At 48.9% G+C, this 18,710-nt stretch overlaps 1 protein-coding gene across 7 annotated transcripts in view; it reads left to right on the top strand.

The window, feature by feature from the left end:
- The window catches only part of TBX5 (T-box transcription factor 5), a 48,839-nt gene that overhangs the window by 8,762 nt on the left and 21,367 nt on the right, over positions 1-18,710 (top strand). For all 7 annotated transcript variants that reach the window (XM_081252682.1, XM_081252681.1, XM_081252676.1 and 4 more), the window contains exons 5-7: positions 404-551; positions 4,159-4,311; positions 12,076-12,167. In XM_081252682.1, coding sequence (XP_081108808.1) covers positions 404-551; positions 4,159-4,311; positions 12,076-12,167 — 393 coding nt within the window. The remainder of the gene's footprint in view (positions 1-403; positions 552-4,158; positions 4,312-12,075; positions 12,168-18,710) is intronic.

Raw genomic sequence — 18,710 nt, forward strand, 5'->3', positions numbered from 1 at the left:
ACGTTGCTTCCGCGGCTGCCAAGAGTGCAGAGGCTTGAAGACGAAGCCCCTTTGGAAAGCCCTCAAGGAGTGTTCCCGAGACTTTTTTGCACATCCAGGCTTCCAGAACCCGCCAGTTGTTCATAGGCAGAGAGACGCTGCAAAGCTCCCCACAGCGCCCTTGGTGCTGGGGGAGGAATTAGGTGGAAGGAGAAAGAGCCGGGCGGCAGTGGTGGTGGGAGCGCTCGCCTGGACACCAGCCCCAGGCTTTCTGCGCATCTGGCATTGCAGATGCCCAAGCAAGACCTGAGGGTCAGGCTATTTCCAGATCATTCTCGTATTCAGCAGCCGTTGCTTTGCTCAAGAACCAGCCGGCACCACGGTGCACTAAGTCTAGGGGGGGTGGCGCCTCTCCTTGGTCTAGGTCTGTGACGGGCAAAGCGGAGCCCGCCATGCCGGGCCGCCTCTACGTGCACCCGGACTCGCCGGCCACTGGGGCGCATTGGATGCGGCAGCTCGTCTCCTTCCAGAAACTCAAGCTCACCAACAACCACCTGGACCCATTTGGGCATGTGAGTACCTCGTGCAGCTCTTCCTTGTATCTTCAGGTTCACACCTTCTCTTCCTCACCTGTCTCTCCTCTCCCTCTTCTCCAGGACTTTCTCCCTCTTCTTCTTCGTTCCTCACGCCCACCCATGCTTCTTTCTTTGCTCCATTTCACCTGCCTTGGTCTTTTACTCTCTCTCCCTTCTTGACCTGGCCTTCCTTTCTCTTCCCCTTTCTCTCCTCTTTCTCATCTCTCTTTCCTTTTCTCTTATTTCTCACACCTTCTAATTCTTCCTGGCTGTCTCCACCTCTCTCCTACCCAGACATCTCCCCTTTGCAGTCCACCCTGTGGTCCACTAGTCCACGCTCTGGGTGTGTCTTTCCTGAGTGGCTGGCGATCGAGACCCCTAGGTCTCCTGGCCTGGGGCTCTCACCCTGCATCCCTGCTGCCAGCACCCAACCCACCTGCCTTTGCTGAGGGACAGGGGTCATGGGGTGACTAAGGCAGTTCATTCTGGGCCTGGAATTCCTGTTCGTTCAGCCCCATCTGTGACTAGGGGTGGGGAGCAGTGGTTCAGTCCTGCAGAAAACATGGGCCCTCTAGCTCGGCAGGTACTCAGCACAGACTGCAGAGGCTGGACCACGATGGGAGCTGTATACCTTACCTACCTTCTTCCAAATCCTGCCATATTATGGGGATGTTCCGGCTGAAAGGGAGACCTTAGACCCCCTGCTTCCTCTTTTACAGATGGGGAAACCAACCCACCAGAGGCGAACTCCGGTACTCATACCCCTTTTAGCTCGACACTCTTGGGTTTATCTGTTTTTTTTTTCCCAACTTCCAGCTTTCCCGCCTCCTCCCACCATGCCCAGAGTGGGCAAACCAAGATCAGGGTCCTACACCTGGAATCTGGATTGGCCCCGAGAGAGAGGGGCCTGATGAACTCCCTGAAATTGCAGGATATTGAGCGTGCCGTCCCCCACCCTCCAAGAGAATGTGTAGCTTCTAGTAGATTCTCTATAGGGTATCATCCTCTCTTCCCCCAAAGAAAAACAAATGAACAGAACACTGATTTGAGGGAAAGCGTCCCTAAATCTCTTCATTGGAAATAATCACCAGGACAGAACGCAGTCTCTGAATTCAGAGTTTACAACCCTTCGTTTGATGATTCCACCAAACAAGTAGGCTGGTTCGTCTTAGGGCATTTGATCCTCATAGCAGCCTAGAGAGGAGGATGGAAACACACAGCCTTTATATGGAGTCCGGGGGGAGGGGAGGTTACCTGCCTGAGGTCACACAGCTTGTATTTGGGAACAGGGATTTGAGGCCAGGTCTCTCTAATTCCAGAAGTGACCTGCATCCTGCCACTTTGGAGAATCAACACACAGGGTTCCCAGTCTGGGGACATGAGGGGACAGGGTACGAATGCATTTGATCCGGAGGGAGGACAGTTTGTGAAGGTCCAAATGAGAAATCCGTTCTTGTGGGGCCTTAGGGCTGAAGCACTGAGTCTGTGGTGGGAAGGAGACCAGGGCCCTCCACTGATGCGCTCAATGCCACCGTACACGTGGTTGGTGTGAGATCGGACTGTTGACCACTGGAGAAGAGAGAAGGAAGGCCTATGCCCCTTCTACGCTGTAGGAAGGGAGAGGAAAGGGGCGGGGGGGTGGCGCGTTTCTAGGCAAAATGCCGGGCCTCCTCTGCGTTTAAACCAGGGTGTTTTGCCTGCAGCGGCCAGCTTGTGGTGCATCCCAGTGCAGACGTGACCTCCACCTTGCGTGGGTGTTGGCTGGCTGACGGTGTACCTGCTGTCCCTGCGGATGCTGAACGGATGCTTTAGGTTAAGCGCTGGGGAGAGAAGGGACCATTTTGTAAAGGTCCTGCGTGCATCTCCCAGGACCGCGTCCTTCTGGAGGCTGGGCCTCCGTGGCACCTTGGTCTGGGCTCCTTAGCTTTCCCTCTGCGGCCCGGGTGTGCCTTTGGGGTGGACCCCCGGGGAAGGCGCGCGCACGGTCCCGAGCCCTGGGCGCCCCTGTGAGTTTCAAGTCCTTCCAATTCCGCGGAGGAGGGCGCGGTGCTCTGAGCCGCTCCGGACTCCCCAGTTGCCACGCATTCCCACCCCAAACTCCGGGCTTTGAGTCCAGAGCCGCCCTAATGAAATTAAGGGCCACTTAGATCGCCCTCGCGCTGCTGTCTCCACACTGTCCCCAGCCGTCAAAGCAATTTGGCTAAGCCGGGACGGTGACCGCGCCGGCTCGCAGGGCCCCGCTGCGTCTCTCTGTCGCCACGCCGCCCCGGCCGGCGTCGCTATCGGCCAGGGAGGCGGCCGGGCCGCGGCGGCCGGAGATTAGAGCCGCGCGGCCCGGGGTCGGGGAGCCGCGGGGTCCCGAGCTTTACGCCCCTCCCCCGGCCTAGTCGGGCCGCGCTCCCCTCCCCCTCCTCCAGGTCGGTTTCAAGGGTTGGCCCGAGAACCCTGCCCCAGGGTCATCCAATCAAAGACACTGAGACTACCTCCGCCGCTCAGTTTGCGGTCCTGGGGAAAAAAGCAGGCCAGATTTTTCAGCTCGTGAAACGCGGCAGTTCGCCCATTCGGTGGGTATAGATCAGAAGGTTTTGAGAAATATTAGCGTTACCAGCTTCCCGGGAGCATCAAAAGCACGGCGCCATCAGAACAACAAACTCAGTTTTTTTTAGTAAAGATGCTCATCTTCTCTGGATAGTTCCGCTCCAGCAAGAGTGTGGTGACTGCAGACCCCCTCCTAATATTCACAATGGTGGCTGTAATAAGAACTGCAACAGTGAGACCCCCCCACTAGCCCCTGGGAACCCTCCCCCCCCACCAAGACATGGAGAAGATAGAAAGGAAGGAGAAATATATTCCCCCCAAAGCAGATGCCACAGTGCTGTCTGGGGCCAGGTCTGGGGATAATTCCAGTGGCGGATCCTGAAATATTGTGAAGTTGGAGACAGGGAATCTCAAGGGCAACCAGACCCCCGTTTGATGTTAGGGGTGGGGTGGGTGCTTCCCTCCCACCCAACTCACACCCTAGAGTCTCCCCCTCCCCACCATTTTCCTCTCTTTTTCTTGTGATTATTTCTTCCAGTTCTGCAAATGCTTGGTCTCTTCCTTTGCATCTCTTTGAGCCTTTTTTTCTTGGGCGGGGGATAGTCATATATATATATATATATATATATATATATATATATATATATATACATGTTTATTTATTTGTTTCTGCTGTCCTTTCATTCCAAAATTGTTGCCCAGGCTTCCTTGAGGGGGGCACCAATTCCTTGCCCCAAACTTGCTTCACTCCCACTGGGGGGGGGACATGCCCTATGCAGGGAGTTAATTTATTAAACTAACTTTATTAAGCATTCTGATTTACTGCTGTGTGTGCTTTGGGTAGATTCCTGGAATATTACCCTGGCTTTTTCATATGGAAATTGTCATTTTTGAAATGTTTCTTTTTAATGAAATCACTGGCTTCTTTTCAAAAACAGGAGAAAAAAATGGGACCTTTTCTCCGAGAGCCTATATAAGGAACGTAATTTTGGGGTGGAGAGTGGGGCTTTATGGAAACAAAGGGGTTTGATTTTTCTTACAATCTCATTTTCTTTATTATTTTTAGATTATTCTAAATTCCATGCACAAATACCAGCCAAGATTACACATCGTGAAAGCGGACGAAAATAATGGATTTGGCTCAAAAAATACTGCGTTCTGTACCCACGTCTTCCCTGAGACTGCGTTTATTGCGGTGACTTCCTACCAGAACCACAAGGTAAGCCCAGTACCCAGGAACCGGCGGGCCTGGGGCCGCCCGCTTGTTTGCATGAATCACAGCGGTCTCCTGCTAAAACCTTTAGCTTTATGGGCACCTTTATTCCTCCGCACAGTGGGCACCAACTTCTACTTCAGTGGGCTGGGGCAGGGATAGAGCTGCAGCCTAAGGAGCACAGCTGTTTGTGCTACGTTCATGCGGTTGGCACGAAAGTCACACACACACACACACACACACAGCCCAGATAGAAACGACATGATCAAACCATAGATGACCACGTGGTATCAATGCTCGGTACTCAAACGTAACAAGGAGGCATCTCGCTGCAGTCGTGAAGTGATCAGTGAGAAGAAAGGTCCCCGTATTGGCCAGCTCCGTGCTCTTGGGTGGGGACGTGGTGTCACCCTTCCTGGGACCGCCTTTTCTGTGGGGGGTCAGTCTCCTTCCCTCCTCCACTCTGCCTTTTGGATGCATTTCAATTCCAATCGGGCCAGGTGGCAAAGTTGCCGGAAACCTTGAGCTTGGGTTTTCCCAGATGCTTCCTTAATTGTTTCAGCGATTACTGACCCTGGACCACATACTAAAGCAAGGTTAGCATTGCTTAAAAGCAAAAACTGAGCAACCCGTGTCACCAGCTGCCTGGATCAAAGCTCTGGGGACTTAAATATGATCCTTCAAAAATACAGTTTGGTGAAGGGAGGCATGCACGCGACCAATGCATCATTTGGTGGCTGTAGTGTGGTATAGAGGTGGGATGTCGCAGGTGGATTGTGGCACTGTCAGACCCCCACGCTGTTCGAAATCCGGGCCCCGATTTGGGCCATTCAAGGCTTGACCGTGATGTTGGGACAGGGTGCCCCATAACCGCAGGTTGGGGGGAGTATCTTCTATTCTTGCTCAGGAGAAAGGGCTTGTCTTGACTTGTCATGGTTCATGTCTGTTCTTTAGAAACCTGAAGAACAGGTGGATTCATTTTATTTGGGGGGGGAGGGCAGGACTGAATGATTCCTAAGCCTCATTACGGAAAGATCTGGAATCGGGAAAGGCAAGATATAGGGGCTGGGGAGAGGCCACTGCCGCTGTGGGATTGTGGACCTTTGGGAGTATTATGAAGTGATTTGGGGTTAGAGGGCTGTGGGAGGGGAATAGGGGGTCCATATGGGATCAGTGAGGGCGGGTCATGTGGACGACTTACCGAGATGGACGTGGGGATGGGGTGCCCCTCCCCCTCTACAGCTCCTATCCCTCCCCAACCTGCAAGGGAAGAGTGGGCTGGAGGGAAGGTATAGGAACTGTGGAGCCATGCAGGAGAGGCCAGGGAAGGGTGAGAGATGGGCTTAGCTCCCTAAAGCCTCCAGTCACCCCTTGAAGGTCATTTCATGCAGGCTGTGTGTTGGTTAATCCCCACCGCCCCCTGCCCCCATGAAGCCAGGGCAGTAACGAAATGCTGTGGGTAATCTCCAAATTCAGATTGTCAATGACCAAGGCAAGCTGTGATGGATGGTCACTTCCAGGCCACACGGCCTGTCTGGGATCCCAGGCCTTGAGAGAGCTTCCTTTCAGCAGAAAACTCACTCCCCCGCCCCATGCAATTACTTTTTAAAGGGAAAGAAGGATTCTTTTTTTGTTTTTTAAGTTTTTCCCACTCGTTGAACCAGTAAGAGCGAAAAAGGAAGGTCAAGTGCCCTGAAAGTTCCAGCACTGTTTCAGGCTAATTTGAGACTGGTTGCTAGAAACCTGTTTCCTCAATGGCTGCTATAAACCTATGTTTAACTTTGTGGTGATGGCCACAGGGCAAAAAAAAAAAAAAAAAAAAAAAAAAAGGAAAAAATAGCAACCAGGTTGCTCAGTTCCTTATATATATGTATGCTTAGAGCCTGTTAGTCCTCCCGACAGGGGGGTCCAAAAATATGTGGGATCTTTTTTTTTTTTCTGCCAAGGAAACCCATGTTCATCCACAGAGGACAGGAAGTGATAGACACATGAAAGTGATCTGTTAAAGAAACACGTGGGTGTTCAGGTCTTTTGGGGGAAATTCCTAAGTTCTATGTAATAAAGATCTTAGGGGTCCATCAGGAGTGGGTAGATCTGGGGAACCACGCATTCTTTCTCTGTTTATAGCTTTATTGAGGCATAACTCTCATACAGTGAACTGTACTATTTGAAGTATTCAATTCGCTAAGCTTGACATATGTGTATACCCATGAAACTATCACTGTAGACACTTAGGAACATACTCAACATCCCCTAGATTTCTATTAAAAAAAAAAAGTCTTCTCCAGTGAATATATTTGGTGATCTGTGTGTGTGGAGTGCCTGTCCAATGGGGTGTGTATGTGTGAGTTTTGAACACAGTCTAGGAGGTTGTGTATCTAAACGCTCATGGGTCTCAGAACGTGGGCCTCCAAGTATGCATTTGGATATATGTATTTTGTTTTTGTTTTTTCTTCCAGTCTTATTGGGGTATAATTGACATACGTACTGTTTGAGTTTCAGGTGTACAGCATCATGCTTTGACTTACCTATATCATGAAATGATGACCATGATAGTTGAGTGATGGATATAGCTGTATTTGAGGATCACACAGGAATTACTGATTTTCTTCATTGGTTGGGCCAGGGAGCCTGGTTGTGCTGTACACATAGGTCTTTTTAGCCAGCCTGACATCCAGAAGAGGGATTTCATAGGAGAGCACTTTCAGTCACTCTCCCCCATATGAGGTTTCCCCAGTATTTAGTTACTGAGTACCAAAGACACCTATTTTCTTTGTCAGGAGGAAGTCTAAGGCAATGGATTTTTCCAGTAGAATCCAGGCCCTTGCAGACATTCCCCGCATGGATATACGATGTGTGACTTAAATTAGCAGGTCAGGTTGAGTGTGATTTGTGGACTCTGTTTTGCTACTTTATTGTCCCACCTGGACGGGATGTTGAGACTCCTGGCTTCATGGGTAGAAGCCACCTGAGCTGTTCCTCACCCTCCTGTAGGGTTAGGGTGAGAATCTGCAGGCAGACTGCCTGGGTTCAAACCCATTTGACTTGGGCAAATTATTTAACTCAGTTTTCCCCATCTGTAAAATGGGGATAAGAAGAGAATTTATTTTTATTTTTTTTGTTATTGTCTTTGTGGGGATTAAAATGAGATAATCCGTGGAATGTGTTTTGTGCAGAACCGGGTACAGAATCAGCACGGTGTTAGTGATGATTCCATTGATCGACTACTTAACTGATCAGTTTATTAACTGGGCAACTCCATCCAAAACACGCGTGTTGGAAAACTCTTTGCCTACCCTATTTTAGAATCTGAAAGACTGAGATTTTTAAATAAGTTCTTATTACTGTGGTTGAAACACAACTACAAATGTTAGTCTTTGTGGTTGAGTTGCTTCATTCCATGGTTGCATTGTCAGTCCAAGGACTGTTTGCCCAGCGTTATGCTTTGGATAATTGCGCAGGGAAAGAAAAGCACTCTGTGAGATGAAATTGCCAGGACAATTTGGAAAAATACGAGCCACCAATTTTGGGTCCACAGGGCTTAGTGCCTCCAGACTGATGTGTGGAGGCAGGTGCCAGGTACCAGGTGGAGGCAGGTATGTGACCGGGTTCACTCCTTATGCTGCTGTCAGACATCCGTATACCACGGGGTTCCAATGACACGACGTATTTCCTGAGCCCAGCTGTGATCCCAAGCTGGATTTGGGAGTTATTCCCTCAGATGGTTGACAGCTTGAAACAGATACTTAAACGCTCGACTCTTCCCCAGCGACTGTTCACTCTGTGAAACATGTTTTGGTAAGGTTTGCGCTGCAGTTGTCGGCAGCTCCCAGAGCAATCCCTAGGAATATTTAGGTGTTAGAAAAAGGTCACATGGGCATTTCATTTCCCTGCTTTTGCAACAATGGCTTTGTACGCAAGCATCTCTCCCCCGATATTAACTTACTTTGCCGTTAAAAGGCATTTTCCTCCTGCTTAAATCATTGTGTATGGAGCCTGTATTTATGAGGCATGAGCTTTCTGCTTGGGACCAGGAAATGAACCCCTAAGAGAGAGACATAATTAAGACTTTTGGCCCTCACGAGGGTTTTTTTCTTTTTTCTTTCAGAAGTGAGAATTCACAACAATTATTCTCATTAATTTGTACAATCTCTGTCTCACTGGTTGGAGCTGGCATTTATATTTGTTTCCCCCCCCCCACCCATGCCCCTCCCCCGGATATCCGGTTTTATGCTGATTGTGGAGGGAGTACGTTTGTATGACGAATGGAAGTCAATTTCAGTGGAGCCTTTGGGTAGAACTCAGACATCCAGGTGTATCGGTTTATGTGCCTGTGAGTGACTAGCTCTGTGTTAGGAAGGGAATATCATAGACAGGGTTATGGTAAGTGAGGGGACAAGTATGAAATAAGTATGAAATCAGATGGACATTTTTACCTGCACCTGAGCTTGCATGTTAACTTTTCTCAGGGGTAATTCTTATGTCCAATAGGCATCTACACCAAGACATAGGTAAGACCCACACACCTAAGTGTATATCTAGCAAACTGTGCGTATCCATTGCCATCGTATTTTTGGAAGCTATGGTGATAAGAGCAAGAATTAGGTAGTAGTTAATCTGTTTGACGTGCAAGGAATGGGTTTGAGCAAAAAATTTTTGCTGATAAAATACCAAAGCCACCCTTTTCTTTTTTTTTCTCAGGGTAATTTTTTTATCCTGAGCTCTTGGTGGAACAGTGACGTCATGGAATAGGCATTAATTCAGCCCTGATGCCACACCCTCATTGTCTTACTGTCCTCAGTATATTCAGGGGGCTGCCTTCCGTCACCGGGTGGGTGGGAGGTACAGAAAGCAGGGTAAGGATTCCCTCCACCCCTTTTAAAAATGATCTGATTTTTACTTAACTTTTTAAGAATTCCCCTCTCCCCCTTTAAAAAATGATTTATGGTCAATTGGGTTGCATTTTATTGTCATAAAACCGGAGTGAGAAAGAAAACCCCACTAGGTGATGGGCTTTTGGACTCAGAACTGGCTTGAGGAGTACACATGTTCAAGACTGTTTTCCAAAGAGATTTTTTATTTTTTATTTTTTATTGCAGTATCGTTGATCTACAGTATTGTGCCAACCTCTGCTGTTTTCCAAAGAGATTTTACAGACGTTTCTACTCATTCTGAGGAGTTAATTAAAAATCAAAAAGTTGCAGGAATGGGTACAGTTAAAAAAAATGAAGGAGGAGGGAATGTGTATACATAGAAATACCCAGACATATTTAAAAAGTTTTACAATTGATTTTATTCTTTGGAGCAGTTTAAGGTTCATAGTAAAGTTGCGTGGAAAGTACAGAGAGTTCCTGTATAGCCTCTGTCCCCCTGCATGGACAGTGTCCCCTGCTCCCAGCATCGCCCCCCAGAGTGGGACATTTATTACCGTTGATGAACCTACATTGGCACATCATCACGCAGAGTTCGTAGTTTGCGTCAGGGTTCGCTCTTGGAGTTGTAGACTCTGTGGGTTTTTTTTTTTTTTTTTTTTTTTTTTTGGCTGTGCCATGCAGCTTGTGGGATCTTAGCTCCCCGACTAGGGATGGAACCCATGCCCCCTGCAGTGGAAGCGTGGTGCAGTGGAAGCGTGGAGTCCTAAGCACTGGACCGCCAGGGAAGTCCCTAGACTCTGTGGGTGTAGATGAATGCATAATGACACGTCTTCACCATGATGTATCCTACAGAATCGTTTCACTGCCCTAAAAATCCTGTGCGCTTCTCTCGTTCATCCTTCCCTTCCTCCTAACCCCTGGCAACCACTGATCTTTATGCTGTTTCCGTAGTTTTGCCTCTTCCAAGATGTCATATGGTTGGAATCACATAACATTTTAAAAATGTTAATTTTACATATATATTTTATTGTGAACATACACACATATGTAGTAATGTTATGTTCATGGTAGAGTCTTGGAGTTAGAAGGAAACTTTATAACACCCCCTCTTCCAGAAAACTGAACAGACCAGAATGCTTGCCCCCAAATGGACAAATTATGGGTGCGTTCATTGATTAAGCCTAGTTTCGCAAAGCAACTACTTGGTTTCTCAGAGTCTACAACGATACTACTGGGGGTAGAGGAGATGGTTTTGTGGGTACTTGAAGATGATGGAATCACAAAAAAAAATGTTCTTGTTCCAATTATCTTTCTATTCATTTATCAGAGAGGAGTCTTATTTCAATACCAGTTTATGATAAATACTTCTCTAAAAGTGTCGAATTTCCCCTTGCAACAAAGAGAAGGCAGGCCTTAGGTTTGGAACTTTCCAGGGGTACCAGTAGAGGGAATTAAAAATTTTTTTTTAATTAATTAATTTTTGGCTGCATTGGGTCTTAGTTGTGGCATGTGGGATCTTTCATTGCAGCGCGCGGGCTCTCTAGTTGTGGTGTGCGGGCTTAGTTGCCCCGTGGCATGTGGGATCTTAGTTCCTTGACCAGCGATCGAACTATTTCCCCGACCAGGGATCGAACCTGTGTCCCCTGCATTGGAAGGTGGATTCTTAACCACTGGACCACCAGGGAAGTCCCAGTAGAGGGAATTTGATATACTTATTTTCTTTTTATTGACTAGCAAGTGATTCCACTTTGACGTATAGAGAAGTGATCTAATTATTTTTATAATATAAATTTAAATCAAAAGTGGTTTGATTTAAATAAAAATATTAAGCAGACCAGTGAACAGGGACTATATAGATACGATAATGATGGTGAAGGTGACCTTTGAATGACTGGCCTCTGATGAATGCTGCCCTGGTTTCCATGAAGTGATTATATATATAAAAATGCAGTTCACACACAGCTTTTAGGAAATACTTCTGGCAAACTCCATAGGGAGTTTTACCTAGACTTGCTACTGTACGCTCACGCTAACGGAATATGTGTTGATGGTTTCCATGAAGGTTCTGGACCTTGAACCAAAGACCCTGTTCTATCACTAAGTTTTGTATAGTGCAACAAAAATCTCCAAGAAGAGGGCTCTCTCTTCCTTACCTAGACAATTTTTTTTTTTTTTTTTGGCCTTACCGTGCGGCATGTAGGATCTTAGTTCCCCGACCAGGGCTTGAACCCCACTGCGCCCTGCAGTGGAACCGCGGACTCTTAACCACTGGACTGCCAGGGAAGTCCCCTTACCTAGACAATTAAAGAGGTTTGAAGCTGTTTGGTAGCTATCATATATGTTATAATTTTATATGTTGGTCCTTATTTAATTAGACACCATTTTCCACCTGAGCTAGCGAACTGTATCTGTGAAACTATGAAATGAACGTGAAATGAGGCATAGTAGGATTTTGAGAGCAATAATCAAGACCTTCCCAACGGAGATTGCCATGCTGTAGGAAGTTGACACCGTGTCAACATGGTACAATTTTCCAAGGAGCAGGGGGTGTACCAAGTGTTGAGGCCAAGATTGTGTTCGAAACACAAAACGCTACGATTTAGAAAAAAAAAAAAAAAAAAGCCACTCCAGCCGGAATGATGCAGAGTAGGACTCCAATTAATGGGCAAACTGAAACCAGGTTTTCTTCCCCTTTTAAATACAGTCTGATCTAGGACATTTTTCAAAGCCTCCTTTCGAATGAAGTGGTGGGTCCCGTTGATGTGACTGGCCTAACGTGCTTCTTTGGGTTGCCAGAGGTTGCGTTTCCATGACCCTTATTATTAGCCGGGTCCCGAGGTAGTCTTGTAACAATCAAGTGAAAACGGAACTCTCTCTCTCTCTCCCCTTCCTTCAGATCACCCAGTTAAAGATTGAAAATAATCCCTTTGCCAAAGGATTCCGGGGCAGCGATGACATGGAGCTGCATAGAATGTCGAGAATGCAAAGGTAAGAAAACGGTGTCCTCCGCTCGCCCCCACCCCCCGCCGCCTCTGCACTCCCCACCCCCGCTAATTACACAGGTGAGCCATCAACACCAGAAGAGCAGGCACAGAGAAATGGGACCCTCTTTGCCATCAAGAAAAAGGAGAAAGAGCCGCTTCAACCCCACTTTCTGGTAACCCTCCAGATGGGTGGTTCCCTCTATCAGGCAACGTGGAGCGCGTAGCTTTAGGGGAGAGCATGTCGGAGGGAATGTGATGGTCTCCATCTGCCTCGGGAACAAAAGCTACAATCTTGTCCTCTTTCTCTGTTGTCTCTCTCCCGCAAGTGAAGTCTGCTCCCTCTTTCTTCCCATAAGTCACAGCCGATGAATGATGTTCTTTTAGGCAACAGCTCTTGATAAATGAAAGGGAAGTTAATGGCTTGAGTTCCTGGGGGTGATATACAGGCAAAGTTGACACCACGTGGTGTCCCAGGCATGGGGGATTGGAAGCTGGTGATAAAAATTGCTCGGTGTTTTTACATATCCTGTGGTCACGGTCGCTGATATGATGAATAGAAGGGGCTGTGGAGAATGGGAATTTGGTCTGATTTGAAAGGATTGTACAAGCGTTGCCAATTTTGTTAAATATTCTCTCTACCTCTTGGTAGAGTTCCAAAATAACTTACCATATGGCAAGAGAATTAGAAATACATCTCGATCCCTTTGACCAAGAAAGTTTTTTTCTCCCCTTTTGGTTGGGTTTAGTATTTCAAAATAAAATGAGGTCATTTAGGAAGCTTTTCCTTATCCCTTCTGGAAGACACGAAAAGGGAGAGTTGGGCAAATGGACAGATGTAGTCATTCAAAGGAGGACAAGAGACCTAAGAAAGAGAAAGAGAGAAAGGCCGCAGCTTTGTGGTTTGAACATTGGGTTTAGAAATACATGCCATGGAAATTGTTTTCAGATAGCGGGCTTACCAGATCTAATTTTGCATGCTTTTACAAAATAAACATGCTATTATCTTCAGATGGTACACGTACACCACACTCATATGAATTCCTGCCTTCATAACTGGTTTCCTTCACAAGTGTGGATGTGTAAGATGCTTTTTGTGGCGAAAATAACCAAGTTCTTAAATGATTATTTAGAAACAGTTTTGGCTTTACATGTCTGCATTTGGGAACTGGAGTTGGGTTTAATCTATGGCCGTTGGAAGAGTTGACAACAAATACCACTTAAGGGTGAAAGAGGCCAAAACTATTTTCAGCCGTAGGCTCGGGATGCCAAGTTTTTATTTCTATGGTGTCTAAACCCCCATCCTATCCTGACGGTCGTCTGTCATCACAGCAGCTTCGCCGTTAATGGACCGTCTCATCTTGGTCCTCCTGCAGGTAGGGGTCCAGGCTGTGCAGGTAGGGACTGGTTCCAGCCTGCAACTGAAGACCTTCTTCCCTCCCCCACTTCTTCCCTCCTTCCCACAAGGTCAAAAGCAGGTGGGATCATGGGTTTACGGCGTTGCGAACCGCCCCCTCAGTCTTACCCAGTCACCAGGTCCCGTTGATGCTACCTGCTTATCACATCTCTCAGGTCGCCTCCTTTCTCCATCCAGGCTGCCCATTCCAGCCACCACCAACCTCGCCTGCTGCAGCGTCCTAACCTCTTTAGACCTGACGTCAGCTCTGTTCCCCCCCCCCCGGGGGACGTGCTCCAGGCAGCTGCCAAAGACATCTTTGTACCACGCAAATCAGACACGCTGGCTGCACAGCCTAGACCACTCCCAGGCCTCCTATTGCTCTCAGCGTCAGGTCCAGACTCCTTGGTGTGGTGGACCACGCCCTTCCCATCCAGCCTTGCCACGCCCCCAGCTCTGTTCCTCACCAGCGTCCCCTCCCCCTTTCAATCACGCTGAAGGAGCTGCTCCAAGTCTGTCTTCTTTCCATTATTTTTGGCCCTTTGAACACCACAGTTGGTCTGCCTCTGTGTTTCTCCCCTCGTTTTCCATCTCCTGCCCATCACGAAAGCCTCTCCGTAGCTATTTCTTCCTCCAGGAAGCTTCCCCTGGCCACAGACTGCGTAGTCAGGGTGTGTCTAGTCCCAAGAGCCCTCACTGCTTTCCTTTGTCAGGCCGGGGCCCTGTGTTCTGGAAGCTGGTTGGGCAGATGATGGACATCAAAGGAAAGGCAGGTGGGGAGGGACAGGTGTTTGAGAGCTCACGTGTCAGCGATCCTGGGGACACTCTATTACAGCTCTGAACAACACGGCTGGTTAGATATTTAGGCAGATGACTGTACTTTGGTCTGAGCGGGCAGCCCTAACCATCCCCTGGTTACTGCAGATTGGCTGAGGGGTCCTTTCCGGGTAGGCCCTTGGAGACGGAAGGAAGGCAAGGTGGTTGGTCCTCAGGAGTCAGTGATTGACGTGTTGGATCGAAACTCTCAGCCTCCGAGCCATGTGTGTCTTTGTGGCCGCGTTAGGAGTTGTGCTGGGGAACAGGGAGTGGACAGGGTCATGCGCCCAGTTCTCTGGAGATGGCCCCTGGGGAGGAGAGGGAGCAAAGCAGAGAGGCTCCAATAGGCTTTGGAGTCAGACAAACCTGGGTTCAATCCTTGCTCTGCGTTTATCGACATGTGACCTCAGGCAAGCAATTTCACCCCACGGAGCCTCAGTATCCTCGTCTGTAAAATGGGCATAAATAAATATAGCTTCCCCTTTCTGGGGTTCTTGTAAGAATTATATGAGAAAATGCCTGAAGAGTGCTTGGTTCTTAGACCACGCTCCAAAACATGATCCAAGCTGGGGAAAACTCCTCATGACTCCCAGTTTTGCCCTTGTTCAGAATTTATTCTGGGCTGTGGTCCCAACTCCCAGCTCGCAGTAGGTAGTGACAAGTGGGGAAGATGGCTCTCCGGAGACGGCTGTGATAACAGCCTGGCTGGAACAGCAGGCTCACTGTTGATCTAGTAATCCTGTTTCCTGTCCCCCACACACCCGGTGACAGCTGGCTCAGGGAGCAAAGCGGGAGGAATGAAATTTCCTCTAATTCCAACAATCGGATGAAGGGAGAAGGGTGGGGTTAAGGCGGGTTGAGCCTTCACTTGCAGTGATCCCACTGCGATAAATAACGTTTGGATTAGCTTGGCCAGTGTCTGGGCACTCACCGCCCTCTCCTCCCTCTTCACCCAGCAGTCTGGGTTTGGAACATGCAGAGAGTGTCTTAGTTTTTCAACACTGATGTGTGGTTTCTAGTTACAGAAGTAGTAACTGCTTATTCTGAAAATGGGGGCACAAAAGGAAAGCACCAAGAAGAAAATAAAATCATTCCACAAATCCTGCCTCCGGCGGCTGATTGAAATACATGCCAAGGTTATTTTGAAAGGTTAGTCTGTGGCTTAAAAACTTCTTATCCCTAAAAACCAATATTTCCCAGATTGCAGTGCCCCCTCCCCTGGTGAGAGATGAGATGATTTTAGAGGGTGCCCACAGACACACAGCTGCATCAGGCTGATTTCATAGACAGTGTTGTTTAGAAGGCGACTAAGTTTGTTTCTTTTGGCTGCGCCGTGAGGCATGTAGGATCTTAGTTCCCCGATCAGGGATTGAACCTGCGCCCGCTAAGCGCAGAGTCTTAACCACTGGACCGCCAGGGAAGTCCCCGAGACTAAGTTCTAAGGAAGGAAGGGAAAAAAGAAAGGAAAGAGGAAGGGAGGGAGGGAGGAAAGTTAAGGCTGATTATTTAACGAAAATATTAACTAAATGGCAGGACAGCTGGGGAACATGGCCAAGGTGATATGCATATCGCAGAAATCTGGGAGTTGCACCTAAATAAATGCTCACCTTAATGAGAAAGTGTGGGGGCTTCACTGTCAAAGGTGAACAGGAACTTCCTTGGCCTATGGGGCCAAGGCCAGGGCCCTGGGGTTGGGGAGGGCACCTTTATGGAGAGGATGGGATCCAGGCATTGCCCCAGCAATGGGATTTGAAACTGTAGGGAGGAAGGGTTTTCTGGGTTGGATCAGGGAAGCAATGGACAGGGATCTACCTGTCTTGGGCTCTGGAGGAGGCGTCAGACTCTAAAGATCTCTGAAAGCCGGCTGGCGTGGCACTATGACAGGGAACACTGTTCCTTAGAAGCGTGGGGTTCTAGAGGTAGAAGGGATCCCGGGAGGTGGCATCTGGTCCAACCTTCTTCCTTTTGCGGAAGGGGAAACTGTGGCCCAGACACTCTTTTATTCAGTTTTTGATCTGTTGCTTGTTTCTTCAGCTAACACACATTCATTCAGGGCTTACTCTAGGCCAGGTCCCGGGGATGCAAAGGTGAATCCATGCATCGAGGGGCAGGGTCCACTGATGGTAAAGCAGGCTCTGGAGCTGGGGTCCAGGCTATCACGCTGATTAGCCCCGGGGCTCTCCTACTCCATGGGGCTTCTATCTCCTCATCTGTAAAATGGGAGATAATTATAGAACCTACCTCTACAGCTGTTGCAAGGATGAGATGAGGTAATGCAGGTGTCCTAATCACTATTGCTACGAAACGAATTACTGCTAAATTTCACATGGACCGGCTGCGAAGCCCTGCGCTCTGAGCTGTGCCATCAGCTGTGTGTGTGAGAGACTAAATCCAGGACAGCCAGAGCTGTAGCACTTAGCTTCCGACGCCTCCACAGCCCACTCAAGGGGGAGGAGGTACAGGCAGCCTCGGTCCTTCCATGGGGAGCTCAGAGGCCATCACAGTGCTCCAGATTTCATCCACTTGCAACCTGCTAGCCCTCAGGAATGCTCCCTCAGTGCTACTTACGGTGGAAAGACCAGGGATCGCTCGCTGTCGTTGTGCATGAGGTGAAGCAGGAAGTCCCAGGGAAACACTTTGGTTTCGTTCAGGATTTGTGGGTCGGGAATTTGGGAAGGATGCCTCTGGGCGGTTGTTGCTCGCTGTCCGGTGTTGGTGGGGACGGCAGGTATCTGAAGGCCAGACAAGGCTGGACGTCCAAGATGGCACACCCCACGACCAGCAATTGACTCTGGCTTTTGGCTGGGAGCCCATCTGGTTGTCCACTGGAGCGTGTGCATGTGACCTGTCCAGCACGGTGCACGCAGGGAAGTTAGACTCCCTCCGTGGTGTCAGGCTGCCCATGGAGAACCACAGGGCCTTTGCTCGCTAGACCTTGGGAAGCTGTAGTGTCTTTTCTGCTGCGTTCTGTTGGTTGAATGGGACTCACTGAGGCGGGCCCAGATTCCAGGAGGAAGGGCATGGATCCTTCCTCTAGATAGAAGGAGGGTCAAGGAGTGTGCCCACATGTTTTAACACTGCCCCAGTGTGCCCAGGAGCGCCTGGCACGGTCCCTGGCCTGGAGTGACCCTGGATCATGTTAGGTGCTGAGATGGGATCCTTCCCCTCGTGGAGCCAGAGGCCAGGTTGACTGCCAGTTAAGGTGCAGAGGCCTGGCTGTGAGCTTTGTTTCTTTTGGATGGAGAGAATCCCCCCTCCGCCCTGCCAGGCCACCACTGGTCTTTTCGGAATGACAAACCCCAGAATCTAAACAAACAGCAGCAGAGTGCTTCCTTGGGCACTTCTTGCTTTAATGCACACGGAGTGGCCGTGAGCAGTGCCTGGTCGCTGCGGCATACACAGCATTTACTGAGTATTACTGGGAAGCTAGCAGGGTGCAGCAGTGGTGGCTTCAGAGCTCTTCGTGGGAGAATTGCGGTTGCCTCGACTTCCTCAGGTTTTTACTGGACTGCCGATACCTTGGCAGGAAGTCATCTCCAGAGCTGGGGTACTTGGAGTCTCTGTTTGGCTGGCCTGGATTTTGAGCCCCTCAACCAGAGAGCACATAGAAAAGCTTAGAACCCAGGATGTCCCAGGTAGAGCCAATAGGTTGGTTTTGTCAGCCCCAGGCCGTGGACGTCTCTGCCCACCCATGTGAGAAACCCACCATTGTCCCCCACCTCTGCAGTGCATGTCACCTCCTCCTCTTCTACCTTTAGGGAGGGGCTTCTTAATCAGAATCTAAGATCCCGTTGGGAAATCTGATTAAAGCAAGGAACGCTGAAAATCTCAAAATATATAAATAGAAAAAAAAATGTCAAAGAATTTCAAGGGATTTTTATGGGGTCCGGGACCCTTCAGAGGTTAAAATCCTTCTATTGGAGCCATCCCTCCCTTTCCAGCCCTTTCTTCCTGATTTCAAATGAACGTTCAGCTCCCTAACCTCAGACGGCCTCTTTCAAATGAAAGTCTCAGCGCTCTTGTATTCTCATGCTTGTGGTTAAAGGTGATGGGGAAGTCCAGTTAATGAGGCGTGATTTCCAAGACAGCGTCCTGGAGATGGCGTTAAATCCCCACTTCTCGCTGTACTTTTGGCTAGGCACGTGGCTTCTCTCAGGAAATTGTGAAGTTATGTAAAACAAGAGGGGGGTTATGTTTGGGAGGCCAAGCCAGGCTAACTTGTGAATGGAGGTTTGTCCCGAGGGGTCCCATCCTGAGTCCTGGTTGTCCACCATGTCCACCATTGTTTAAGGTTTCCCATTCATCTGCAGCATTGTACCCACCCCTGTCCTCCCCAGC

This window comes from Mesoplodon bidens (assembly GCF_964165515.1).
Source record: "Mesoplodon bidens genome assembly, chromosome: 13".
Taxonomy (NCBI): domain Eukaryota; kingdom Metazoa; phylum Chordata; class Mammalia; order Artiodactyla; family Ziphiidae; genus Mesoplodon; species Mesoplodon bidens.